This window comes from Rhizomucor pusillus (genome assembly GCF_041956525.1).
Source record: "Rhizomucor pusillus strain CBS 183.67 unplaced genomic scaffold VTP01scaffold_1, whole genome shotgun sequence".
Classification (NCBI taxonomy): Eukaryota; Fungi; Mucoromycota; class Mucoromycetes; order Mucorales; family Lichtheimiaceae; genus Rhizomucor; species Rhizomucor pusillus.
The window spans coordinates 527,144-552,507 of NW_027192143.1; the positions used below are offsets into that span (position 1 = coordinate 527,144).

Sequence of the window (25,364 nt, forward strand, 5' to 3'; positions counted from 1 at the left end):
CTTCAATTTTTTTCAACGCTCACAGCTGCCTCGTCAGCGGCAGCGGCCCGTCGTTTTGTACTTGCTGCTTCTCTGTTTGTATTACGCAAACGCTGTCTCTTCAGGTCGTCACCACTGAATATTTGCACAGCCAGGTTCTCCACAACCAGCAGCGCACCTAAAACATCCGACTGCTCATTATATCCCTGTAAAGCCGAATAGATAATGGCGTATCTAGCTTAGAGTCTGTAATTTCGAAATGCTCGCAGATCGTTCTGGCTATCGTGAGCGTCTTCCATCCCTCCGGTTGCACGCTGTCCAGGTAAAAATTGATGAATGCACGGATGCGCGTTGCTATGCAAATGCAGTTGATTATTTTGACAATGCGAAAGACTTTGTTATTACAGAACCATACTAAAGTACTAGATAAGTCTTTAATGCCGTCCACAAACACGACGATAATTAGGATGATTCGTTATTAGATTTACTGGTGTTACCAAAAATCTTCTCACGAGCTGCTCTGTACTGCCTTTCGCGTTCCTCTAGAGATAGCTTCGGCTGCGTATTCGCAATAGTTCCTGGCCTGGGTTTTCCCGGTGATGAAGTTATTCGCTTAAGTATCTTGATCTGTATAGCAAATGATGATATATATTAACTTAGTCCGCCTAGCTCTGCGCAGGATCGTCCTAACCTCAGGTTTGTATTCCGTGCGATCGAGTCAATGCGGACCACCGTCGGCGTCGAATATCTGTTTCTGCAATGCCTATAAGTGCAAACGGAATTGTCTGACTCTGTCTGTACACAACATACGCCTCTTCCCAGATTCGCTTGTATTCACTTTCTAGATCAACAAGTGTCTTTTTTGCCTTCTCCTTTTTTACTGGCGCTGTATAATCTATAAGCTATACTCGCTCTTATTGAGGGCAACGATCTTCCGAAAGCTTTCTTAATAAGCTTACTCCAGCATCAGCAGCAGATTCCCAATCGTCCTAGGGGTCGTCTGACATTCACGTAGCGACAGGAAAACAAGGCGGCAACCCAACCCCCCACACTCACAAAGCAGAAAAGACACAAACACGAATTGTTCATTATCGCAACCAAAGGAGAAATTGGGCGTCATTTCGCTATTAATAAAAAATGATCATTTTATTACTTTGTTCTTCCTACGCAGCTATGGTACCTTCATACAGCAAGGACGATCTATTCAACGCGAAAATTAGCAACACTGTTCGTACAATGTAATGACTGGAGTGTTCTCTCGACATGGATCTCAGAGTAACTATGATCAAAACAATTGAACAACCATCACGTGCATCGGGCCATCCAAAACGGATGAAACCACTTGATGTTCAGTGATTGGGATAATTTATCATCACTGTGTCCATGTTGCGAGAAAGAAACATCCAAGACAAAATAGAGAAAATATACATACCCAAACGCATTCATCCAACGAACGAACGATGAAGTATCCAATGGATGGATGGATGGATGGATGGATCCTCCTACTTGAGGACCAGTCAAGGGCTGAAAAAAAGGGGTTTGCGTTAAGCAAGACAGTTATTATTCCCGGATTCGGAGTTCAATAACTTACGATGAACCTGGGAGTGAAGTTGAACCAGAGAAAAGTCCGAGCCACCGCTCAATTCGACAGATCTTTAGTCTGTCGCAAAAAGATAATTGCAACTGTAGCCGTATAGTAATCATTAGTTCAGCGTCCAATTTCATCCTCAAAATCCATGCTTGATGGTGCCCGTCCAGTCCTACAAAGTGCTTGCTGAGGTAGATGGACAACATGATAGCAAATTTCGGTTTTTAAAGCTAGAATGAATTAGGCGACTTAATAATCATGAATCTTGGGCGCAAATGGTAAGTATTCAACAGCGAATATCACATCCAGATATCATATACAGTACTCCCCGGTGTACTTCGAATGTTGATTGCAGCATGTACATCTTTCCCCAATATTTCAAAGCGCAAATAAGACTACCTGCAAACTGCTTCAAAGTTTCGAAACATACCAGAGGATGTCCATCCCATTCGCAATGATGGTTGCATATTTTAATGGGATGTACGATTGTAATCGGGTTGCTCGAATCTGAACATCAAATATTAAGTTACGATGCACATTTTCAGAAATTATATAGGCAATTCCCTAATCTATTGCGCTCCCTATACGCGTATTGTGACCCGAGGTGTAGTGTTCTTCCTCGATCATCTACACATCGCGTTTTGGATCTATTTTCCGTATGAAGTCGGATCCGAATTGTTCTGTAAAAATACAAACTACAATCGTTGCATCCAAATTCAGCCTTACTTGTAAGGGGCTCTGTAGCATTCGGGGTCTCGTAGCTCCTTTAATCTTCGAAAAATCTCGATATCTTGTAGGACATTCTGGACAGCCCAGTGGTAAAGTCGCAACAAACAATAATACATGCTTAAAACAGCAAACGTGCCTTTCACATGATCGTATACGTGGCAAACTCTGTCATTGCTTGCGAAGGGACCGGATGTTCCCAAAAGTAAGAGCTCCATCTTGCCCTTTTGCGTATATATACGATGTAGTCAGTTGTATGCTGTTCTGGCCGAGATTTCTTTCATGGCCCGCAGCTTCTTCCCACATCGTCGAATTTGAGCCCGCCATAGCTATCTGCATTGTTCGATCCAAGAACTGCTTCGAGACATGGCCAGATCTCCCCAATTGTTAGATGCCATCGCCATTCTCCGGGAAAATGGTCTTGGTACTAGACGATAAAAGGATTCGTGTTATGTATGTGGACGCATCCGAATGGAAGCGCTTACAATTGATATAACATTCCCTGACGCAATCCAAAGCAGTGATCTTGACGGGTCAGGGAGTTGCAGACTGCCGATGAAGAGGTGCGGATGTGCTTTTGTAGGTCTGGAGGACATATGAACTATGAGATTTCCATCACTGCTGTCGGCAATGCAAGCAGCAGTACGTATTGACTAGTAGAAAATAAGCCAGCACATGCATCGACCTACTGTCTTATCTTCATCTGCAAATTCTTGAACGATTCGACTGAGGAAAAGTGATCAGCTTTAAACACTAAATGTGCTACTTGAAATATCGTTCAGGTTGTTTTCCGCTCATATTTCGTCTCATTGTTAAGTTTTGTTTCCATCAAAATATATAGTTCATCATGGAAAGTGGACAGTAGACCTTCTCTGTGGACATAGCCAGATATGTAGATGTTACGAATGCATGATGGAGGATTGCATTTTATTCGTATAGTTTCCAGAATCTTATTCTTCTTCTTCATACTGCTCGTCGCGTCCGCCAGCGCTGGGACGCAGCAATTTGAACGTGCCTAAAACATTTCATTATGAGCAATCAAAGGAGAGCTAAATATGGAAGGCATCACAAAATTTACTTTGATGGATTTCAGCTTTTGATCGCATGATTCCTTCACGGTCGGTGTAATCACTGTATCGAAGCGTTCCTTCAACGTATACTAGGTCGCTGTAGCTTGCGTTAGCCTATTTTCCCTATCGTGTATGCTATACAATTGTTGCAGCGTTTACCCCTTCTTGACCTTTGCGGGAAGCCAGTGAGCCGAATTCCAAGAAGTTACACGGTGCCATTGAGTTCTCTTGATCAAGTTTCCTTACAACGATTTGTATTAGTTTCAATTGTACGCAGCATTGACGTGAAAATATCAGAGTTAATTTACCTTCTTTGTCAGGACGCGTTTCTGAAGTGGCAACGGTGTAGTTGACAACCTTCTTATCTTCCCCATACTCATGAACAGTCGGGTCTGCTCCAACACGGCCGATGAGCTGAACCTTGTTCACTGTGGAATCGTAAGCTAAACGTTTGATTTATACGATATGCTCGAGTCCTTACAATCCAAGCGTGCTCGCGTCGTAGAGAAGCTCTGATCCTCAGGTCAGTTCCTGGTGTAATCTGTTTACTGTCAGTGGTGACACTTACTCTAGCAAGGGCAGGTGAATTCCAGGCACGACGTGCGAATGCTGACATCGTAAGAAATCGAAGTAAGGAACAAAGGGATCGTGCTCCTTGCTGGAACGTGATCGTATAATATGCGTACCACCCCTGCGGTGTCTGGGGATACGCCAACGATTCCAAAAAAAATATTTTATCGCTTGTCGCAGTTTTCATTGTTGCCATCGAATACGAGTAGCATATACGTGCAGCCGTGCAAATTACAGCTATGGGGGAATAACTCGGATAACTAACAAAGAAAATTCATGCAATAGTAAAAGTTACAACTTTCTTTGTTAACATATATGGAGATGGGATATAAGATAATGATTTGGATTAAGAGCGTGCAGCAATGTCATGTTTAGACCAGTGACAAGCTACATTGGTTGGAAGACTGGCACGCTGGTCTACAAATCTAGACCTCTGCATACTTTGTAGCCATTGAAAAAATTGCTCTTGATCTTCTTGTTCCTGCTCGTACGACGGCGTAGATGCGATGCAGTAAGCTCCTTTCTTAGCATCTTGGTTTTCCAGACGTCGGCTTTGCATTCTATTGACTTTGGAATACAGTTCAGCCATGAATATATCGCGTTCCTTCTTGTAAGATATCTGGAAGCGCTGCTTGATAAATTTGGGTCGATGCAATGATTTGATAAGCAACTCCGTGATTCGAGACATTTCGCGGAGAGAGCTCGTTTCACCAGCAGCCCAGTCCTGAAAAGAACAGCGTAAGGATAATGATACAGCAAAGCAGTTTTAATGAGGAAATATACCTGGCTGGTCATTCTTCCGCGCTGGGAACGGTCCATTATGCCAAAAATAGTTGCTTCATCCATCTTTCTTTGGAGTCTGGATCCAACGAATACTCGTTGGTTATCAAACGTGCGAGATGCCAAGTTGTATATTTGTGCCATTAAGTCGTATAGCATGTCTTCCTTGAGTTTAGTGGAAGCAAGTGTGGCGCGCTGGTCCTCCATGCGGCCTCGCGAGAGTCTATCGACAGTTTTACCAAGTGTAGCTGCGGCCAGCTCACCTGCCTGCCGATCGCTTATTTCTGCTCGCTGATCATTCAGACGAGGCGCGACCTTTCCCAAACGGTCAATTGCCGAAAGCAGGGTATCTAAATCCTTTTGTGTTTTTCCGTTGTATGCAGTAGAGACTGTGTGATCATAAGCTGGAACATGTCCCTTGCGACCATCTTCTTGATCATATAGCTCGTGATAGGATGGCGGAGGCGTACCGTGACTTGACGAAGCCAGCGTGTACACAGCATCCATAAGCCGGTCGGTCTCGGCCCACAGATCCGCCAAGCCTTGCGAAGAGAGGCACGACGTGCTCAATATTGACATTTGCTCGTATCGTATGATCGACATACGGTTGCATAAACGCTGATAAAGATTCCTGCCCGCGTCATCGTCATTAACGCTGTTGCTGTCTTGGGTACTCGCGGGTGGTGGGCAACGTTCCAAAGATGTTTCGGCGAAGTCGATTATTCGATACACATTGCTTAAAAGTGCAGCTAACGCGCAGCATAGGCTGTAATCTTTGCTGTCTGCGAGCGACAGAAATATTTGCTGATTCGAAGATAGCATGTGATGTACATTGGACATAGTTACTATGGCAGGGGAAGAGTCGCTTCGATGCATTGTTGAGGATGTATTCTTTGCATAGCTAATCATGCTGATTCTTGTCGTATTTTGGGCAATTGAATTCAGTAAGTCGCAGCTGGGTGGGAATCTCTCCATAGAGACATCGGACATGCGTCGCGCACCAGCAGCGGGAGTTGGAGATGTCTGAGCAAGAATATGCTTGAGCAGAGAATCAAGAGCTATCAAGCAGTCGTGTTTGACAGCTTCGAGTGAGTGTATAATCTAACAAGATATTCACAACGTATAAGCCCAAGTTCTCCACTTTACAACGTTTAAACATACCTCGGTGGATATCCGACAAGTGTCATCGACAGCAGCATGTAGATCGCGACTTTGTCCGCTGTCCGGCATGAGATGCAATTAAAATGGCAAAGACAAATGATGAAGGAGGGAGAGAGAGAAAGTGTTGAAAAGCTATTTGTACAATGGTACTGTCAAAAGTATTAGAATGTCCAGGGGTTTTTTGGAGACGGAAGGAGGATGTGTGGAAAAGGACTCGGTCTGTGTATGTCTGTCACTGGAAGCATTCTTCTCCTGCATTGCACTTTGGATTTACTCCCTATGGCCACTTACAGCCACCTTTCGGGAAACGATCCGGGCAAGTTTCGTAATCAGTTCGGATTGCGCTATGGGGTAACAAGCAGAGTTTCACATGGTTGTACCTTCTCTACAACAGCATGGGTGTCGGTTAGTGGAATAAGAGCATCTGAGGTGTTTCATTTGTGCGGTTTTCATGGCTTCACTCGATGTGTAAGGGCGAGGACTTTACGGAGCATAATCAATCAACAGCCCCGTTTAGCTTGTAAAATAGTAGTTTATTGTTGTGTAGTCCTGCGCTAGGGAGTCGAATCAGTATCTATGCCTACTCCTCAATTTTGTGATCGACATTATCGAATGTTAGCTCTATCAATCAAATTCATTATATGCTTAAAGGGAAAATGTACCTTCGAGATGTTCTTATTTCCACTTAACGCGATCCATGGACATAGTGATGATGATATCATCTTTTTCCTATCTGGGAAAAAGACGGATAAAAGGTACGATGATTTTGTTCAAAACAGCCCTAATACAGTACAAATGTACCATGGAGGCAGATGTAGAACGGATAAATATGTAGTACGCATGTACCTAAATTTCATGCAGTGAGCTGCTGTCTTGCTCTAACTTCTTGTACTACCTGGCCGGTTATGGTTACACCACAAAGCTACCCATAGTCTTGTAAGATTCCCAGCGAACGTACATAAATCTGTGACATGTGCAGATTGAAGAAATTTGCCTGCATCCTAGCTTGAGGGAAACACATGAATATTTGGCAGCCGATGTTAACGTGCAAATTAATTATGAGCGAAATATCCTAGCAGTAATACTTCAATGGTTTTCCCGCTGAATTTACTCATAGGTTTCATCCAAAAACCAAAGAGAGCATATTAAAATCCCTTACAATATACTACACCTAAGAACATATATAAAAAATTAAATGAAACTCAAAGGTGACTCGAGTGTTCTTTTTTACACTCTTTCCACAAATTAATGTCGCCTCCCATAAGAATTGATGTCGCATTTCCCGAAAATAGATGTCGTGTGCTTACAAATTAGATGTCGCATAACGCTAAGAACTATATAAAGTATGTAAGCGTCTTAACTTTTGCTTTCCTTCTTCCTACCATTTCACACCACACACGTTTCAAAATGGATAACCAATTTTTCTATGAAGATGGGCACGGCAACGTCGTCGATGAATATGGGAGGCCTGAACCCATGGATTATCTTGTGGACGAGGAGACGTACGCTCTTGAAACAGTGAGCTTGCACACGCAGTATTTGTGCAATATGCCTCGTGCGAGCGAGCGTGAGCCCGTTGCTATGCAGACTGATGAACCAAAGGACGCAGACGTTCGCATGAGAGAAGCTACTGTCAAGCGAGGATACACACTCTACTCAGACTAGGATAAAGTGAGGTGTTTTAAACTGGTGTTTGAGAAGGTTCTGAGTGCATAAGCTGCCGCGAAGCAGTTGGGAATTCATGTTCGTACAGCGCAGAGACGGGCCACACAATTTGAAAAAGACCCTGACAGCATCTTTAAAAAGCGAAAAAAGAACGGCCGCCCGCGTATTCTCACTGAGGAGTATAAGAAGGTCATCGTAGAGTATGTTGATGAGAACCCTTCAGTTGTCCTGGAACAGCTAATGGAGCGACTACTTCAGAAGTTTGAGGGACTTAAAATCTCGAAGAGCACTCTCTATGAATTCGTAAGGACGCAGTGCAACTTAACACTAAAAAAGCCCGGTTCCAACCTGTGGACAGGAACAGCGAGGCCAAGATCCAAGAGCGCCTCGACTGAGTCCGCAGATGGGAGACCACTGACATGAACTTTAGGAAAAACTGTGTCTTTCTTGATGAATCTGCCTTCCATATTAATATGAAGCGCAGCATGGCCTGGTCAAAGAAAGGCTCACCTGCAGTAGTCACAGTACACAAGACGACCACTATCTTGGGCGCTATTTCTGCCTCAGGTCTAATTAAATGCAGTCTAAGACTTCCACAGCCCCCGGCCAAGAAAAGAAAACGAGGAGGCCATGTTGATCTTATAAGCACAGGAACTGTAACAGGACATTATTTGAGCTTCCTGAAGGCTACGATGGATGAGATGGATAAGTATCCACACATGAAGGGCCATTATCTGGTAATGGATAATGCCCCTATCCACAAATCTGAGGATATTCAATAGTACATTAAGTCTCGAAAATATCGGTATGCTTATCTTCCATCGTACTCACCTGAGCTCAACCTGATCGAGCAGTTCTGGTCAGTAGTTAAGAGCAAAGTTAAACGGAACAGGCTTTTGGAAAGAGAGACACTGATTACCAGGATTAGTGAAGCATCTAATGGCTTAAGATTGAGCGATTTTGAGGGTTTTGATTCTCATTCCCATAAGTGCTTAGATACGTGTCGTAACAGAGAGTAGCTTTGATATGTTTCTCACATATTTCCATGTGAGATGGCTACACCAGAATAGCGTGGAGTTCTCCTGGATGGGCTCGAAACCTAAAAAGTGATGGCACACTTTTTTTAGCTTGTTCGGTGTACAGTCTTCCAGTGATTTGCGTTTGAAAATTCAATTTTGGGATTCACCAATATAAAGCTATCGTGATTTAATGTAAATATTAAGCGCTTTGGTACAATTTTCAATGGCTCAATGAAATTTGTACAGTATGCACTGCAAATTCGAGGACCTTACAGTTGTGTTATAATTTATCTCAGTTTTTATTTTATATAATATTTTTTGCGTGATGCATTATGATTGGTAAGATTTACCATCAACTTTCTTTATAATAATCATATTATCATCTTCTATATCTTTTATAGCTTGCCTTATATTAGCGGATTTATTAATCATAGGTCTTTTAATTTTACACAAATTAGTGAACCATTTCGATCCACTATAAATGGTACTACCATTTTCTACAACAGTTTCTGTAGTATCATATGTTATATTATATTTATCACAAATTTTATATACAATTTTTTTTGCGTGCTTCATATTTCTGTCTCTTTCATTTCAGCATAATTTCTATATATAAACTTTTCCTTTTCTTTAATAAGTTTTAAGCCGTTAGTTTCTAATTCTTTAGTATTTCATCCTTTACATCGTTAGTCATTTTAGCTGCTGATATTACATTAAAGTATCAAATTCAATATCAGCTTTAATAGTTTTATCTTTAAAACTTACAATATCCCATCGTGATATCGTTATGTAAGATACGACTTGGGAAGTATTAAACTACATTACACGAGAGTCAGGTAATTTTGGTTGTCTCCCACCCAGCATTGCTCATTACTTTGTTACTTTCTTGCTATATGGTATCCTCATCCAAGAAGATGAAGTTTATTAAAAAAAGCTTAAATCACATTATATGCTACACATATTCGACAAATAAAGAAAAGATTTGATAACACAACCAAAATTACCTGACCTGACTCGAAGTATAATTGAGATGATATCGTTATATTATAATTAAGCAAAAATTCAATTTTTCGAAAAAGTAAAATAAAATAAAATGTATTTTTTTGCAATACACGCTGTATATTCAATCTATAAAATTGTAAATGATGATTGATGTTGCACACAATCTACGACTAATATTTTCAATTCTTTAAAACATTATCAGTGACATAAAGTTTATTACCTCTGAACTTTGTTGATAAATCTCTCTAATGATTTTTGAAAATCAAAACAAACATGCCGAAATCTATTGATTACTTAATCTCTTATGGATAATTCAATATCTACAGATATCGATATTTTAAGATAACTATGGACTAGTTGTCAAGATGCCCAAACTCAGAGCTGTATCACCAACTACTTTTTATTGGTAGCGATCAGCCGCGCGCCAACTAGACAAATGGCTCGCCTTGGGCCTTGAACGCGCCCCAAAAGCGGATATGGGAAACACAGATCACGAACGCTGGTCAACTTAAGCCAGAAGTATGTACCTTTTAAAAAACATACCCTTACTTAAAAATGACCAACTCTATGTTCATTTTGGCTGCTGAATCGCAGTATGATGCAAAAACAGTATATAAAAGGAGAAAGGCTTGAGCTGGCTACTCTTGATTTCTATGACCGTCGTTGTCTGGAAGTGCTTTTCTAGTTCTTTGCTTTTTTGACAGGCGTGAAGAAGGATTCGGGACCACTGATCAGCCGGCACTCCAGTTCCCAGAACGTTGCGCCAAACAGACGAAAGGCCGTGAGGGCATACAGACCAAACTCACACGTATGGACACTTAAAAGTCAAATCCACGCTTCCCCAAGAGGAGCATAATCAACTATTACTGATTTTGTATAAACTGCTGATTTTAACTTTTAGGAATTTTTGTTATATATTTAGAATAACTCCTCAAAAACTAAAAGGAATTCTGCAGGTCCTTACAAAATGGTCTTTCTCAACGAAAATATATCATTTAACGTAAAACTGTTACGAGGAAATGTATGCAAAGTTTGCCAATATTTACGCAAAATACTTGAACCTTATATAGAAGAAGCCAAAATTAAACATATAGAAAAATCTATGGAAAAAACAATTCAAAACATGTTAAGTTGTAACTACTTTATTTATAAGAAATATGAACCAAAATTTATGTAATCATTTGTTCAAGAAAGGTAAACGAGAAGGATATTTCTGTTGTAAGAAAATTAGAACTAATTTAGAGGATGGTAAAAAAGATTTCTTATGCTGTCAACATAGCAAAAAGCACATACCTAAAAAAAGACACAAAAAAAGTTGAAAGTGTTACAGATACATATAAAAATACAATGCAAAATATAGAGATAAAGAAATCTCATCCTAAGAAGTCCAGCAGAAAGAAAAAAAAGCCTTTGCTCAAAATTTATATATGGTATTTTGTTAACTTTTATATATTCTTCCAGCATATCTGTTTCATTGAATTTTCAGCTTTAATCCAGCTATTATATTTTTCAGTGTATCCTTTCCATTTAACCAGAAACACATAATCATTGTCTTTAAATTTATGGCTAATTATATTTTCTATTTTATATGACTCTCTATTTTTTACATCTCTAATTCTACCAATTTGAATATTTTGCTTTTTTAGTATTTTTTCGCTTTCTTTTTTTCTCATTAAATTTAGGTACATCATCTTCACTATCAGTATTTACATTTATAATATCTTCTTCACTATATTCATTATCTATATTCATTGCTTTTTTCAATTGGGAATTCAAAATTTTCATTTTGCCATAGTTTATGTTGTGGTTGTATAAGTATATATACATTTCAGAAAATTTTTTATATTCTTCAATAAACATGCCATTTTGAATTGTTTTTCCATAATTGATCTGAAACTACCAAAAGTATTATTGGAATATTTTTCTTGTTCATTTAAATCTGTATTTATATTTTTATGGGAGGCGACATTAATTTGTGGAAAGAGTGTATTTTTGGATGTTACCTTGCTGAAACACAACAGAAATGAAAAGTTTGCCATGGACAACCATGCAAAATCGCGTGTTACCATTTTTGGTATAGCTCTCTTCGATTTCGCATTAACCGACTGGGTGCATCATATCTTTTCAAGCTCGGCTTGCTTTAGCACACAATGAGCACGACAGATCTTTTCGATACAGAGTTGCACATTAGCTCCTCCACCACTCTCATTATACACGAACTTAGCGATCCAGAGTCCAAGGGTTTCCTTGACGTGCCAGCTTTGACGCCGACTGATATCGATAGCGATATTGGCAGTGATTTCGACTTTGACGATCTAGACGATTACTATTTCAACACGGAGAATGACGATTTTGAAGCAGACGAAGAAAGCGAGCAAGGCGACGAGCTCGAGGATCACTGGTTTCCTTCCCTATTCCGTAAATCACTTATCGAATTTCTAGACGACGACAGTTTCTTTGCGCCTAGCGCAACTTTTGACATCTTGGATTCGTCTACCGCGGCAGAGATTGAAGAAGTGGATGAAAAGCAAGAAGACAATATCAGGTCGCCAGAAGAGGAGCCGGTCCCAGTGAAAGGCAACAAAAGAGCGAGTCCTGAAAAATCCTATCAACGTCGAAAACGCTCTAAAAAACAGCGGAAGCAACGGAAATCAAGTGCAATGGACATTGATACAGAAGAACAAGGATTTGTCCCCATCGAAATCGTATATTTGTTATGAAAAGGTCGCAATATCTTTCATGCTCTCATTTTATATGAAATAAAGCTATACATCACATACAGCGTTGTCCATTGAAAGTTTCTTTTTTATGATGAAGATGGCACAAATGTACAGTACATGGGCTTGGAGAATAAACAGTACTTCTAAGTTATTATATTTCCTTCTCGGATTGACCGGCGTATGCGATCAGCCATCATACGATCCTTGCTACCGATCAGCACAGTAGCTTTACCGGTCTTGCCAGCTCTGGCCGTTCGTCCGACGCGGTGGAGGTAGTCAATAACAGACTTTGGAAAATCATACAGAATAACATGGTCAACGAATGTCGTATCCAGACCTCTCGATGCAAGATCTGTGCTTATCAACACATTGTTTCCTATCCCTTTTTCCTTTGTCCAAGGTGCTGCAAACAGCTCGAGCGTTTCTTTCCTATCAACGTCTTTGTGCAGCCAGAGCACATGCAGATCTTTGTCCTTGAGCCAGTCTTGCAGCAGCTCTGCAGACTTTCTGGTATTGCAAAATACCAAAGTTTTCTCATCTTTCTGATTTTTCTTCAGCACATCTAACAGTGCCATCTGTCGGTTGCCATTGTACTTGGAGAGATCAATAAATGATTGCTTGAGATTCGGTAATGCTCGATGCAGAGATGGAGTCGTAAGTTTAACAATGTTGGAGCCGAACATATCTTCCAAAGTACGATTAACGGATTTAGGTAGCGTTGCGGTGACGATGATTGTCTTTGTATCTTCCTTGATATTTGATCGAATAGAGCGAGTTTTCTCAATGAGATATTTCACATCATCCCCCCATCCGCAATCAAATAATGAATCCGCTTCATCGATAACGATTGATTGTACGTCGGCGAGTGACAATGTCTTGTCATCAATGTAAGAGCGCAGCGTCGTTGGTGTGGAAATAAGGATATCCACGGGTTTTTCCAATCTTCTAGCTAGATCTCTTTGACGAGTCTTGCTGTCGATAGCGAGGGCACTGAACTTGGCAATGTGGGCCATGGATTTACATGTTTGGCATACTTGCAAAGTGAGTTCACGAGTTGGTACCAACACAATAGCTCTCGGATGATCTAATCGTCTTTGGAATCCATTCTCTTCTTCTGTCTTGAGGTCATGTATGATCGGTAAAAGATATGCCAATGTCTTTCCAGATCCGGTTTCTGCGGCGCATACAATGTTGGGAGTCGAGTCTGCAAGTATTCTGGGTATAGCTAGCGCCTGGATTTCCGTTGGACGAGGATTCTCAATATGACTTAGTTGGCCCTCATACGCTGCAGATTTCACAATGGGCGATAGTTGGAGGTCGTCGAACGTAAGACTTGCAAGCTTTGCTGATAACTCTCGAACACTCGTTGTACCACCAATTGGACTAATGTCGGATTTGATATCTTCAAGCCGACGTTTGGCTGGCACATGTACCTTTTGCGGTTTTGATTTGGTCTTGCGAGCTTTTTGACGTAACAGATCTCGTCTCTCTCGTCCTGTCAAACCATCGGGTTTGAGATGCTTCGTCAAACTGGAGTAATTTGGCTTCCTCAATTGTGCTCGCTTTGAATACGCTGTCACCGTATTTGTAAAGAATCTAGACTGTAGTTTACAGTAATTGCAAGTTGCATTTGGGAGGTTGTATAATAGGTTTCTAGTAGAGAACATTTCAAGGCACAATTGCATGAACTGGCCCCGCTCACTGATGTAGTAGAAGCCACAAAAGATCTACAAAATCGCGCCACTCCCAGTTTTCATAAATCCCGCATTTCTTTAGGCTCTTATTCCGCGTTCATTTACCATGTCGACTCACGACAAGTACCAGTCGCCCTTGACTTCTCGCTATGCCTCCAAGGAAATGGCATACAACTTTTCCGAGGACAAGCGCTACTCGACCTGGCGCAAGCTCTGGTTGAACCTTGCTATCGCCGAGCAACGTTTGGGCTTGACCGATATCACCGACGAAGCCATTGAAGAAATGAAGGCCAACATTTACAACATTGACTATGCTGTTGCTGCTGCTGAAGAAAAGAAGCGTCGTCATGATGTTATGGCTCACGTGCATGCGTTTGGGCAAGTTGCACCCAAGGCCGCTGGTATTATCCACCTTGGTGCTACTTCATGCTATGTCACAGGTGAGAATGCGATCCCTCTTCAACTTTGTTTGCATGGAAAACTGAGAACATGACACTCGCTGTTAGACAATGGTGACTTGATTATCTTGAGAGATGCATATGACATTATCATCAAGAAACTTGTCCATGTTATTGATATTTTGTCGAAATTTGCTCACAAATATCGTGATCTGCCTACTCTTGGATTCACCCACTTCCAGCCTGCTCAGCTCGTAACCGTCGGTAAGCGTGCCACACTATGGATTCAGGAACTTTTATGGGACCTTCGCAACTTTGAGCGTGCACGCAACGATCTCAAACTTCGAGGTGTGAAGGGTACCACTGGTACCCAAGCTTCATTCATGGCCCTTTTCAACGGTGACCACGAGAAGGTAAATAAAATCAGGTCATATTCGAGATAAAAATCGTAACCGATGATACAATTGATCAGGTCGAGCAATTGGATCAACTCGTGACAGAACTCTCTGGTTTCACAGAGGCGTACCCTGTCTGCGGTCAGACTTACTCTCGTAAGATCGACATTGACGTTCTTCACCCCTTGGCTGGCTTCGGTGCTACCTGCCACAAGATGGCTACCGATATTCGTCTCTTGGCCAACTTGAAGGAAATCGAGGAACCTTTCGAAAAGGATCAGATTGGCAGTTCCGCCATGGCTTACAAGCGTAACCCTATGCGCAGCGAGCGTGTCTGCTCTCTCTCCCGCCACCTCATGATGCTTGTCAACGATGCCTTGCAGACCAGCGCCGTTCAATGGTTGGAACGTACTTTGGATGACAGCGCTATTCGTCGAATTTCCTTGCCTGAAGCATTCTTGACTACTGATATCCTGTTGACTTTGTTGCAAAACATCTCTGAAGGACTTGTTGTCTATCCCAAGGTCATTGAGCGTCGCATCAACCAGGAATTGCCATTCATGGCTACCGAAAACGTCATCATGGCAATGGTCAAGAAGGGTGGAGACCGTCAAGAATGCCACGAACAAATCCGTGTCCTGTCCCACCAGGCCGCACATGTCGTCAAGATGGAAGGCGGTGAAAACGATTTGATTGAGCGTATCAAGAAGACCGAATACTTCAAGCCTATCTGGGATGAGGTTTGTACACTATAAATGATTTGAAAGTCGCACAATGCTAAATTGCCCGCAAATATAGCTTCCCAAGCTTTTGGATCCATCTACCTTCATTGGCCGTGCTCCAGAGCAGGTTGATTCTTTCATTGAAAAGCATGTCAACCCCGCATTGGCACCTTACGCCGATGTCTTGAAAGAACGCACCAAGGCCGAGTTGTCTGTGTAAATTTGGTTATGTATCTGTATTGTAATTAATGCAAACGAAGAAACAAGTGATATAGAAAATGTGCATTATTCGTTATAAAACAAAAGCATGAATGGATGTAGTTTGACATGAACCATAAGTTGGGGGATCTAGAATATATATTAGAGACTACTTGGCCGCGATAACTCTGTCCTTGCCAGCCAAGTCCTTCCATATTTCGATATGCTCAAATCCGCTCTCCTGCAGCAACTGCCAAAGCGGGGATACTTGATGTGTGCCTCCGATCTCCATCAACAAACGCGGTGTATCCGTCAGTCGCGAGCTATCTCTGCGTAACAGCACTCGGGATAATTCAATGATGCGACGATGCACCGCTGTCCCTTCTTGATCCGCCACCAATGCTTTTTTGTCTTCCCATTCTTTCACATTTGGATCAAGTTCCATGTATTCTTTCGGTGTGATATATGGAGGATTACATACAATTACGTCGAACGGTCCGGTTTGCTTCATGATATCATCGAACACGTCCAGAAGTTTAAATTCGACTGTACCCTTGAGCTCTGATGCGTGAATATCCTTATTATGTTTTGCCAACGCAACGGCTGCCTGAGAAACATCCGTAGCCAATATCCTCGCGTTCTTTAGATGAGCAGCCAATGTCAATGCAATGCATCCAGTGCCGGTACAGATATCCAAGATGCTCAATGGAATAGATGGATCCTTCTGGGTCTCTTTCTCCAGCAAGGTAACCAGTCGATGAACCCATTCTTCTGTCTCCCACCTGATGATAATCATGCTCAATACTTTGATATACAAGACATAGAAATAGTTAGATACAGTTTCAATTGATGTACCTGGGAATAAGCGTTGGTGGTTTCGTAACTATATCGAGATCGCCAAAAGGCTGCGTGCCGAGAATGTACTGTATTGGCTTGTGACGGTGGACACAATCACGAACGTAGCGATCAAGCAATACGCGGCGTTCGCTTAGCCTCTGGGTGTCACTGTGCACCTTACCCATCAGCCATGCCAGCTGCCGTCTGGCAAGACCTGGATCTCCATCGGATACTGCAAGTAACTGTCGAAGCCATCGCGTGTAACGTGGCATAGGAGGAGGAAAAATTGCCTCAATTTTTTCTTTGCAGCGAGGATGAACTTTTTTACTCGGGCAACGATCGGTTAATTTCAGACAAAATGAATTGCATATTGGTTTGAAATCCATCAATTTATTATATATTCAAGTTGCCTCCTGCTTTGGTGTATTTGCAGGCATTTGCTGTAGCTTTGACAAGTCTATCCTGTCTGGTGCGCTTGCAACGCTTTGTGCCCATTTTACTAGATCGACCTTCTCCTGCGCAGCAGTTACAAGATACTCGTGTTTCTAAGTAACGACCGGTTAGAGCCATCAACTATGCTCGTCCTGGATATTACTGAGCTTACCATCAGATCGCTTGGAGTCGCTCTCTCTTGGACATCTTTTACCAGACACTTGTCAACAAACTCGGTAAGGATTTTGGGATATTTGTTGGGTGGGAATTGTGGAACGGGCTCGTTTACAATATGCTGTAAGAGTTCGAAAATTGAAAGTGCGTTTCCTTCCGGTGGGAACGGGAATCTTCCTAAGGCTAGCTCCATCAAGGTGATACCCAGGGACCAAACGTCAGATTTGACGGAATAGGGTGATCCCATGATTCGCTCGGGCTAAAGTTATCATTGGTAAGTTACTTGTCCCTTTGCATATCTGCAAGTATGCTAATAACGTACACTCATATACGAACTCGTTCCAACAAATGTGTCCGCTACGGAATTAATGAGCTGCCCTGAGACACCGAAATCACACAGTTTAATTTGACCCTGGGAGTTCACGAGCACATTGGATGGCTTTAAATCTAACATTAATTAATTACTCACGCATTCCATCAGCTAATGTACATTGCAGCCATCAATCTCACCTCGATGAATAATTCGATGTTCATCGTAAAGATAGATTAATCCATCGACAATCTAAACAAAATAACTGTCATATTGGTTGCTAGACTTTTGATGATCGCCTCCTTTTTTAGAAACGTACGGCATAAGTAATCTTTTTTAATACGTCCATCGGGATCGGTCCATGCTTTTTGTAGATCCTATCAAGTGATCTAGAATGATACTGTAAATTAGAAGGATGTTCCTGAAGAAATTGCACCGTATACTTGCCCAATGTCCATATACTCCATGCAGATCGAAATATCGCCTCCATTCATGAATGCGCCGTAAAAGCTCACAATGTGTTTAGAGTTGCAGTCGTGCATAAATTGGAGTTCTCGCATAATTTGTTTTCGTACGTTGATATTTGCTTCCACGTGGATAATCTATCCGGTTATGACAGCAACTTTAGACCTCATGTAAACGCCGAGATTGGGACCTGGATTCGGTACCTTCCGAGCCATTACAGTATTTGTCCTAACATGCAACACTTTGCATACTGTGCCTCCGTTGCCTCTGCCAAGTTCATCGATCGTCTGAAAGTCTTCAGGGCGGAGGTCGAGTCGCAGCTCAAGGCCAATCTCCAAATCGCTCAGTTGTTCACATAGTTTGCTGTACTCCTCTTCCAGCCTTCGCGCTGATGAACGCCGTTTGTCCAGTGACTGGCCCTGTGGACTTACTACCACGGGCGAGTTCTCAAGCGTCAGGTTCTTAAAGTTGCGCTTCTTTCGCAGCGGCATCGATTGCGTCTGGGATGTGAATGGAGTCGAAAGGAGAGACGGCAAGGAAACGAGAGCTGGAGATCAATTTCAAGCTTGAATATTAAGCCCGCCAATCTGGTCGTAATCCGGCGAACCCGCAATCAAGCCCGAATATCTCCAGGCATTGTTCCTCCAAGCCGTGCTAGAAGTCTTGTTTCTCTTCTTGATTATTCGATGAAAGCTGGAAGCTGCTCTACAATATATTTCTATTCCTCGTATCTTTGGCAATATGGCGAGCTAGCGCTGGGTCTCAAGACTGTAAAGGAACGGACTCTAAGCGTTTTACAATTGAAATTATGCTCATACACACAGCAATTGCTCTGTACCTTGATATGGGGCTACGGTTGAATTTCTCGATGTTTTGATGATAGCCGATGGTTTATCTACTGAAGATGAGCTTTCGACACATAAGGTGCTTAAATAAATTCGCTCTGACTTTAATCATTAGTAATGCAATTATTGATTAAGATGAAATTCGTCTGAAGATTAAGCGTATCAGGCTCACTTTGTTTTATTACATTAAACAAGAGTATTTTGTATGGATAAACGGCGGGTAAAATATGTATACTGTACAAGAAAAAGGACAATTTACGAGCTATGGCATTTACAAGTTACTTGGCGGCTTGTGCCTCGTCAACTTCGTATTCTTGAACATTGTCAGCGCGCGTTTCTTGATACTTGGCTTGCTCGTCCTCACTGCGTCCAATGGCATCTTCCTGCATATCGATGCGATCGTTCTTGTGATGGATAAGATAAAAGAGTGGAGCACAGAGGCCCATAGCGGCGGCAATACCAGTGTACATCCACACCAGTTTAGGGTCTTCGGCAACGGAAACCAGAGCAAATGCCAGAATAGCTCCGAAGCAGTTGGTGAATAAGAAAAGTGCCATAACTAGCGACTTCATCATGGCAGGGGCTTTCTTGTAAGCGTATTCTAGACCCGTCACAGAAGCAAACACTTCCGAGATACCAATGAGGACGTAGGCCGGGATGACATACGCGGCCGATACGTTGTTCTTGCCGTTACCAGTCGGATACTCATAGTACGGTGGGCTGCTATAAACCAGCGATTGGATACCTGCCGCGTACTGCGTGCAAGACTTAGTTCTAAAACGCCTCCATTTTCGAGTGCATACAAGTTTGCAAACTTACAGCCATGGCTCCTGCAGCAAAAATGAATCCTGCAGTGATACGGGTTATAGGGCGCATAGGTATACCAAAACGGCGGAGAAGTGGATAGAAAATTCGGTCCATGATAGGAATTGTAATGATAAGAGTCAACGGGTTGATGTTCTGGACGATATCATTAGCTATTCTTGGTGAGTTAGTAAATGCTAAAGATTAATTCCAGTCAAGTCATATAGCTACTTACGCACATCGCCGGTAAGCATTGTCTAATGCATAGTAAGAAGGAAAGGTATCGTGAGTTTTTCATAATATTATCGAGAAGTGTTTCAGTTTAATACTTACAGCAGACATGGAAACAATGTTGTTGACCATCTGGGAATAGCAAAGCCAGTAAATGGGATACCAGCAGAAAACGATGCAGGCCTTGAATGTGCGCCGCATTTCGTCGATAAATACGTCGTCCCAGGTAATCTTGTACATCATCGAAGGGCTAACGGTCTTCATAACGGAAGGTTTGCATCCTTCAAGACCGTATTTGGGCATGAGGCCAATGATCTTGGCGACTTCGACGAAAATACTTCCACGAGGTGGGTTTTGTTTGTACATCTTTTTTCCCAGCACTACAACCAAGATGCCTGGAATAAACATGCATGTCGGAAGGAGATACGCGGGCCAGAAACCAATGTTCTTTTCAAGCAGGGTCGTAAAGATGCCGGAGAGAGCACCAATGTTGATACCCCAATAGAACATGTTGAAGAGTTTCTGATATGTAGCTTGAGGAGTGACAATAACACGTTCTGTGCCCTCAGCCTTGAAACCAAGCCAGTTGCGTTTCTGTTGGGTGCGAATAAAAGGTTTTTGGACACGATACTGCTCGGCAACGAGCGGGGAAACATTGGCTTTGATACCGCCAGTTCCGAGACCGATAATGATGATGGCAACGATGAACCCAGGGAATACTGCTCCATTTTCAATTGCGACCGGCGCCGAGGTAGCAGTAAGGATGATAAGGCCCACCATGTAAATACCAGAGAATACGAGGATAGTGTTGTACTTGCCCAACCATTGGTCGGCAATTATGCCACCAATTATCTAAATACTGAGGGTCAGTCTCACTGCAGAGAACTCAAAGTATATTACTTGATGAATTACAGGAGTAATGTAGCACCAAAACCTAGGAAGCACAAAGTAGGTTATGTAAGTACATTTCTGACTTTTTCCAGGCCAATCGAATGTAGAGATAATCTTACTGGAAGAATGTTGTCAAAGCAGTTGCGACCTGCTGTCCCTTTCCCATGGCACCTGGGACTTCTGCTGGATCTGTTATTCCAAAGAATGTTGAGATTGTGCGACGCAGCCAGAAATTTGAAAAATTTTTTACTTACAAGATTCCGGGGCTGGCTGTTGGATGTAGTTTTGGAAAGGACCACTCAGGCCGTAGTAGGTGAATCGCTCACAGAACTCGAGCAAGATAACCAAGAAAGCAGACTTTGGAATAGAATCAGCTACTTCGCGTAGCTCTTTCCAGTCCTTGTCTGTTGGGACAGGATACATTTCACCATCTTCGCCGCGGACGAATTCGGTTTGCTCTTCCTCCACAACGTGCTCCACGGCATATGTCTCCTTTTCCAGCTTCTTTTCACTATCCATTGTCTGACTGTATCAAGGCAGGAGAAGAGACAAAAGTTTTATCAGTGAATGCGTTTCCATGCAATGTGCGATGCAGCCCTTACATATTCTGCTACACAGGAAGACCAGTAGCGCCTACGCATGCTGTTTCGCCAAAGTACCACAGTTTTATATGCACTGTGTCGCCGGTTTCTTGTAATTCTTGAAGTGTTTCTTTCGCTTGAACTTAATTGGTACATTTTGACAAAAAAAATCAGCCAAGGATTCCGTGGAAAAGCCATCACGGCTAGAAACGAACTTGAATCGTAACTCGACCCTAATAAACTTTATCCTTGTACCAGCCATACTTCATGACCGTGGGACCCAACCTGGTGGAAAGTGCGGTGTTTGCTCCTTTGCCTTCTTCTTTTGGACCCTCTCGAGCTTTTGTCTTCACAAGACCTTTTTCAAACTTGGATAATCCAGGTCGGATCGGGAGAAAGGCAGGAATTGTCCCACGACTGTATCACCTGGATCCGAATTTTCTATCGCTGTTTCAAAGCACCAATCACAGATTCTTCAGGTATGCTGTTTTCCTGATAGACAAAGCATTGTATAAGGCGGGTATTGTGCGGTGGATAGTGTTATCGAACCGGGGAATGGGAATGCCCCTGGCGGTGCAATCAGGAATGTTCCATCGTGCGGATGTGCGGACTTTCCGTACTGATTTTTGACTTTAAATGAAAAACAATGAAAACCCTTCCTTTTATCACCCTAAGGCATTCAAGAATAAACATTTAATCGCATTTGCTCCAATTGATAGTACCTTACTTATTTCTTTATTATCCATTGATAATTAACCATACTAGCATATCCTCGCTAGTCTATTGTAAAATATTACTGTAATTGCATTTGAATCCTCTGCTTATCTATCTGTGGAACCGTCCACGAACACAACTCTTGCCCGATGAAAAGCCATATTTCTTCCCACCTGCTACGGCCATGCGAGACAAATTCAAATATTTGATTTAATGCCGCCATAGCTGAGCTAGAAATGTCTGGTAAACTGGAGGCTACCAGGTGTCAAAACTCGATCTTTTTTCTTTACAACGCGCTCCATACGGTATGGTCAAACGTAAGTCACAATTGAACATTTCAAACTTCATGTTTGCTCACATTCCCGATAAGCGAATTGCAAAATATACCCGGTAGCGTACATAACTGAAAAGATCTACCGCAAATATGAGCGCAGCATTTCGTACGTGTCAAAATCGATTGATCCTTCTGGGAGCACCCTCGCTAAAATTTATTGTCTTAGGGAATTAGCAAAGAAGGCAGATGCCGAGATCGAGTTTGATTTCCGAGGACAGGTTCGTTGAGCTGCTGCATATGCAAAGTGAATGTGCTAAAAAAGAAAGTAGTTTTTTAATATCAGGGCTGGATCGCAGCAATCTGTCGAGATTTGGTAAGCGCTTGATCAACTGTCACCAAAGTGCATGTTTGCTTTAACACTTGTCCATAGCATGAAACAGATTTCCGGTGGTTTGCTGCCTTTCCTCGTAGGTTCTCGATCTTAGGAACTCTTCATCGTTATTACCGATGCTTACCGGATGCTTACAGAACAGAGCGATCGATGACAACATGGTGGATGGTACTTACCGAAAACTTACCGACCCTGAACCACCAGAGCCTATCGAAAGGCCGTCTCCAGCTTCGCGTTCGGCTTCTGTTGCTAGCTCTGTAACTACTGTCATTGGCAGGCCGCCTCTACTCGACGGTGAAGGCTCCAAGGAAGAAAAGACTTCGGTCGTTGTCGGTCGTCCTGATTACGACGATGAAGGAGATAGTGATGATGAACTACAGGAATATACCGGCGTTTTTACTATTGCGAAAAACATCAAGGATCCCATGGAAGTTCTTATTGGACCGCCATTGCCAAATTTACAGCCTGCTCAGTATCTGACGCTTATTGGGAATGCGACAGAAACTGAGTGTACGCTGGAAGGAAGGGTAGGTTAAATGAAAATTGCTATACACGGTAATAGAAGCTAATTGCATTTACAAGGATGTGATAGTGAAAGGTTATACGCAAAACTGTGTAGAGGATGCTGTTCAAAGATTCCAAAATATTCAGACTATCTATGTAAATGGATATCTCATGCTTTGGATTTTCCAGGTACTAATTGGTCTGAATTGTATAGAAAAATCGGAAGAAAAAGCCAATCGTTACCCCGTGCATCCATTATCCCACCCATTCGCCTCAGTACGGTCTTTACTTTTGCGACTTGAACCGCTATGCATATAAAGACTACGTGGATATTTTTGATCATATGCCACAACCTCTCTACGTGCTTTTGCCGGTTTTCAAGGATCCGAATACTAACCAGTTCAAGAAACCAAAGGATCTTTTGGATGCACCTCAAATTCTACCGCCACCTTCGCCACAGTGGCCTGGAAGACCGCCGCACTTGCCACAAATACGACCTTCTCCAAGCCAGGAGCGATGGAACAACAGACAAATGTCACCCGCTACGGCGAGTCGTAGCCCTCCCAGCGTAGGTCCTCCCGATGGAAGTCCTCTGTGGGGCGAAAACCGGAGCTTCACCAACAATCGCGCATCAGCAGTCTCATATTCTCCTCCTTCACCTTCACCATCATCTACGCCTACATATAGCACAAGAGCAACCTCAACGCCTTCACCTGTAGTGGATGACTTCCCAGCTTTGCCATCTTCCCGCGCTAAGCCAGCGTTACCTACGGTACATACGCCTGGCAGACCGCAAGTACGTCGGGTTTTACGAGTTAGCCCGCAAAAGTCGAGTCAAAACACTCCATCGCCGGCCACAAGCATGCTGGAATTGTAAGTAAAATGCCATGAGCATCTTTTATTCGCCAGTTGCTAATGGCAAGCTTTCCAGAGCAAAAGAGTATAACTTGAATAACATCAAATCAGCATTGGAGGAAGGGTAGGTAAATACAAGCTTCATGTTCTTGTGCATTTCTAACACTCCATATAGTCTGAACCGTGCCCGTTACATTAAAGGCGAAATTCGATTAGAGGCCAAGTGAGTGGAGAATTCATATATATATATATATATATTGCTGATACAAGACGCTGACCATAATATCGCTTCCAATCAGGCTTGGTAAAGTTCTGTGGACAAATATGACGCAAGATGTACAAACTCGCATTTGGGAGCTACTCGACATTAAAGACATTGTGATGAAGGAGCATGGCATCAAGCCTGTTTTCAATGATATGTACGTCTGTCTAACTTATTCTCCACTCAATCCTAATAACTAACGATTATATCAAAGTACAACGATGTCCGAGAACTTTATCGGTAGCATTTCGGATTTCCTACCAAGACATTACAGTCGAGCAGCCTATTTCGAGATCCATTGCCACGCTCGTATTTCTCCTTCCATCCCAGCAAAGCCTGTTACCCTCGTCATGGGTCAAGGTGTTGTCGAATTGCAAAAAGTTATCTTGAGTCAGGAAAAGATCACGGAAATCGACTGGGTCTGTTTGGATCGAAAACTTGACTTTCAGTTTTCTCTGTCGGCTCAGGAGCTGGGCAGAACCGATGTTAAACCATACACGACATTCATTAAAAAGATTTCTATCAGGTACGTAACTTTTCGATGCTATGAATGCATTTTGCCTAACATTTTCCTTATTTCCAGTCCAATGACTTTGCAAATGACCTATGAAAATGTACCTGGCTTCCTCGAAGTCGATTATATCTATCACAAACAAACGACTAAATATCGCATCCATTTCCCGTTTATTGTTGAGATCACAAGAGTCGAAAAGATTCCTTTGAAGCCTCAGAAGACCGCTAATTACGGTGCTGAAAAGATCCTTGGCATGACTGGTAAAGGTCAAGTCTGGTATGAAATGCAGGTACGTTGGATTCTCTGGTCAGCAGAATATACATGGTTTTCATACATGCTTCCGCGAAAAAAAAAAAAAAGGTTTATTACGATTTGCACAAGGAGCTCTTTAAGTCCAATCTGAACCTTGATGTGGGCAAGACGGCTCACTGGAAAGTCGAACAGGTACTCGGAGCTCCGGATCAGTTTGGTCAACCTGAAGCACTTGTTAGCTACGTTAGATGCCTTTTGCTACTTGTCGAAAAATGCCAACCCCTTCGAGTCTAGTTCGAATTTACTGAACCGATGTAATTATCTAAACTTTGCATGTTTTG

At 42.4% G+C, this 25,364-nt stretch overlaps 11 protein-coding genes across 11 annotated transcripts; 4 read left to right on the forward strand and 7 right to left on the reverse strand.

The window, feature by feature from the left end:
- Positions 1 to 584: 584 nt before the first annotated feature.
- VTP01DRAFT_241 (uncharacterized protein) lies at positions 585 to 1,068 on the reverse strand (the record flags this gene model as incomplete). Its single annotated transcript, XM_069380868.1, has 5 exons — positions 585 to 606; positions 671 to 733; positions 790 to 881; positions 939 to 968; positions 1,036 to 1,068. 5 exons carry the CDS (start codon positions 1,066 to 1,068, stop codon positions 585 to 587), a joined length of 240 nt encoding a protein of 79 aa, XP_069244661.1.
- A 2,175-nt stretch (positions 1,069 to 3,243) lies between these two features.
- On the reverse strand, positions 3,244 to 3,979 carry VTP01DRAFT_242 (uncharacterized protein; the record flags this gene model as incomplete). The annotated part of the gene is made up of 6 exons (XM_069380879.1): positions 3,244 to 3,308; positions 3,372 to 3,460; positions 3,523 to 3,604; positions 3,672 to 3,791; positions 3,845 to 3,875; positions 3,932 to 3,979. The coding sequence occupies 6 exons, from the start codon at positions 3,977 to 3,979 to the stop codon at positions 3,244 to 3,246; spliced, it is 435 nt and encodes a 144-aa protein (XP_069244662.1).
- A 300-nt stretch (positions 3,980 to 4,279) lies between these two features.
- On the reverse strand, positions 4,280 to 5,943 carry VTP01DRAFT_243 (uncharacterized protein; the record flags this gene model as incomplete). Its single annotated transcript, XM_069380890.1, has 3 exons — positions 4,280 to 4,657; positions 4,717 to 5,814; positions 5,875 to 5,943. The coding sequence occupies 3 exons, from the start codon at positions 5,941 to 5,943 to the stop codon at positions 4,280 to 4,282; spliced, it is 1,545 nt and encodes a 514-aa protein (XP_069244663.1).
- Positions 5,944 to 7,281: 1,338 nt separating this feature from the next.
- Positions 7,282 to 8,321, forward strand: VTP01DRAFT_244 (uncharacterized protein; the record flags this gene model as incomplete). Its single annotated transcript, XM_069380901.1, has 3 exons — positions 7,282 to 7,485; positions 7,681 to 7,850; positions 7,970 to 8,321. The coding sequence occupies 3 exons, from the start codon at positions 7,282 to 7,284 to the stop codon at positions 8,319 to 8,321; spliced, it is 726 nt and encodes a 241-aa protein (XP_069244664.1).
- Positions 8,322 to 11,710: 3,389 nt separating this feature from the next.
- Positions 11,711 to 12,280, forward strand: VTP01DRAFT_245 (uncharacterized protein; the record flags this gene model as incomplete). Its single annotated transcript, XM_069380912.1, has 1 exon — positions 11,711 to 12,280. The coding sequence occupies one exon, from the start codon at positions 11,711 to 11,713 to the stop codon at positions 12,278 to 12,280; it is 570 nt and encodes a 189-aa protein (XP_069244665.1).
- A 143-nt stretch (positions 12,281 to 12,423) lies between these two features.
- Positions 12,424 to 13,947, reverse strand: VTP01DRAFT_246 (uncharacterized protein; the record flags this gene model as incomplete). Its single annotated transcript, XM_069380923.1, has 1 exon — positions 12,424 to 13,947. The coding sequence occupies one exon, from the start codon at positions 13,945 to 13,947 to the stop codon at positions 12,424 to 12,426; it is 1,524 nt and encodes a 507-aa protein (XP_069244666.1).
- A 133-nt stretch (positions 13,948 to 14,080) lies between these two features.
- VTP01DRAFT_247 (uncharacterized protein) lies at positions 14,081 to 15,709 on the forward strand (the record flags this gene model as incomplete). The annotated part of the gene is made up of 4 exons (XM_069380934.1): positions 14,081 to 14,414; positions 14,481 to 14,785; positions 14,845 to 15,507; positions 15,566 to 15,709. The coding sequence occupies 4 exons, from the start codon at positions 14,081 to 14,083 to the stop codon at positions 15,707 to 15,709; spliced, it is 1,446 nt and encodes a 481-aa protein (XP_069244667.1).
- A 147-nt stretch (positions 15,710 to 15,856) lies between these two features.
- VTP01DRAFT_248 (uncharacterized protein) lies at positions 15,857 to 16,796 on the reverse strand (the record flags this gene model as incomplete). Its single annotated transcript, XM_069380945.1, has 2 exons — positions 15,857 to 16,469; positions 16,543 to 16,796. 2 exons carry the CDS (start codon positions 16,794 to 16,796, stop codon positions 15,857 to 15,859), a joined length of 867 nt encoding a protein of 288 aa, XP_069244668.1.
- A 129-nt stretch (positions 16,797 to 16,925) lies between these two features.
- VTP01DRAFT_249 (uncharacterized protein) lies at positions 16,926 to 18,396 on the reverse strand (the record flags this gene model as incomplete). Its single annotated transcript, XM_069380956.1, has 7 exons — positions 16,926 to 17,069; positions 17,129 to 17,389; positions 17,453 to 17,577; positions 17,641 to 17,692; positions 17,760 to 17,829; positions 17,888 to 18,042; positions 18,109 to 18,396. The coding sequence occupies 7 exons, from the start codon at positions 18,394 to 18,396 to the stop codon at positions 16,926 to 16,928; spliced, it is 1,095 nt and encodes a 364-aa protein (XP_069244669.1).
- Positions 18,397 to 19,028: 632 nt separating this feature from the next.
- VTP01DRAFT_250 (uncharacterized protein) lies at positions 19,029 to 21,195 on the reverse strand (the record flags this gene model as incomplete). Its single annotated transcript, XM_069380968.1, has 7 exons — positions 19,029 to 19,505; positions 19,570 to 19,727; positions 19,790 to 19,811; positions 19,888 to 20,637; positions 20,698 to 20,719; positions 20,796 to 20,865; positions 20,931 to 21,195. 7 exons carry the CDS (start codon positions 21,193 to 21,195, stop codon positions 19,029 to 19,031), a joined length of 1,764 nt encoding a protein of 587 aa, XP_069244670.1.
- A 1,083-nt stretch (positions 21,196 to 22,278) lies between these two features.
- Positions 22,279 to 25,317, forward strand: VTP01DRAFT_251 (uncharacterized protein; the record flags this gene model as incomplete). Its single annotated transcript, XM_069380979.1, has 14 exons — positions 22,279 to 22,288; positions 22,366 to 22,411; positions 22,472 to 22,523; positions 22,602 to 22,618; positions 22,676 to 22,712; positions 22,774 to 23,167; positions 23,229 to 23,329; positions 23,418 to 24,013; positions 24,072 to 24,119; positions 24,171 to 24,218; positions 24,295 to 24,414; positions 24,472 to 24,783; positions 24,841 to 25,060; positions 25,132 to 25,317. 14 exons carry the CDS (start codon positions 22,279 to 22,281, stop codon positions 25,315 to 25,317), a joined length of 2,187 nt encoding a protein of 728 aa, XP_069244671.1.
- Positions 25,318 to 25,364: the final 47 nt, after the last annotated feature.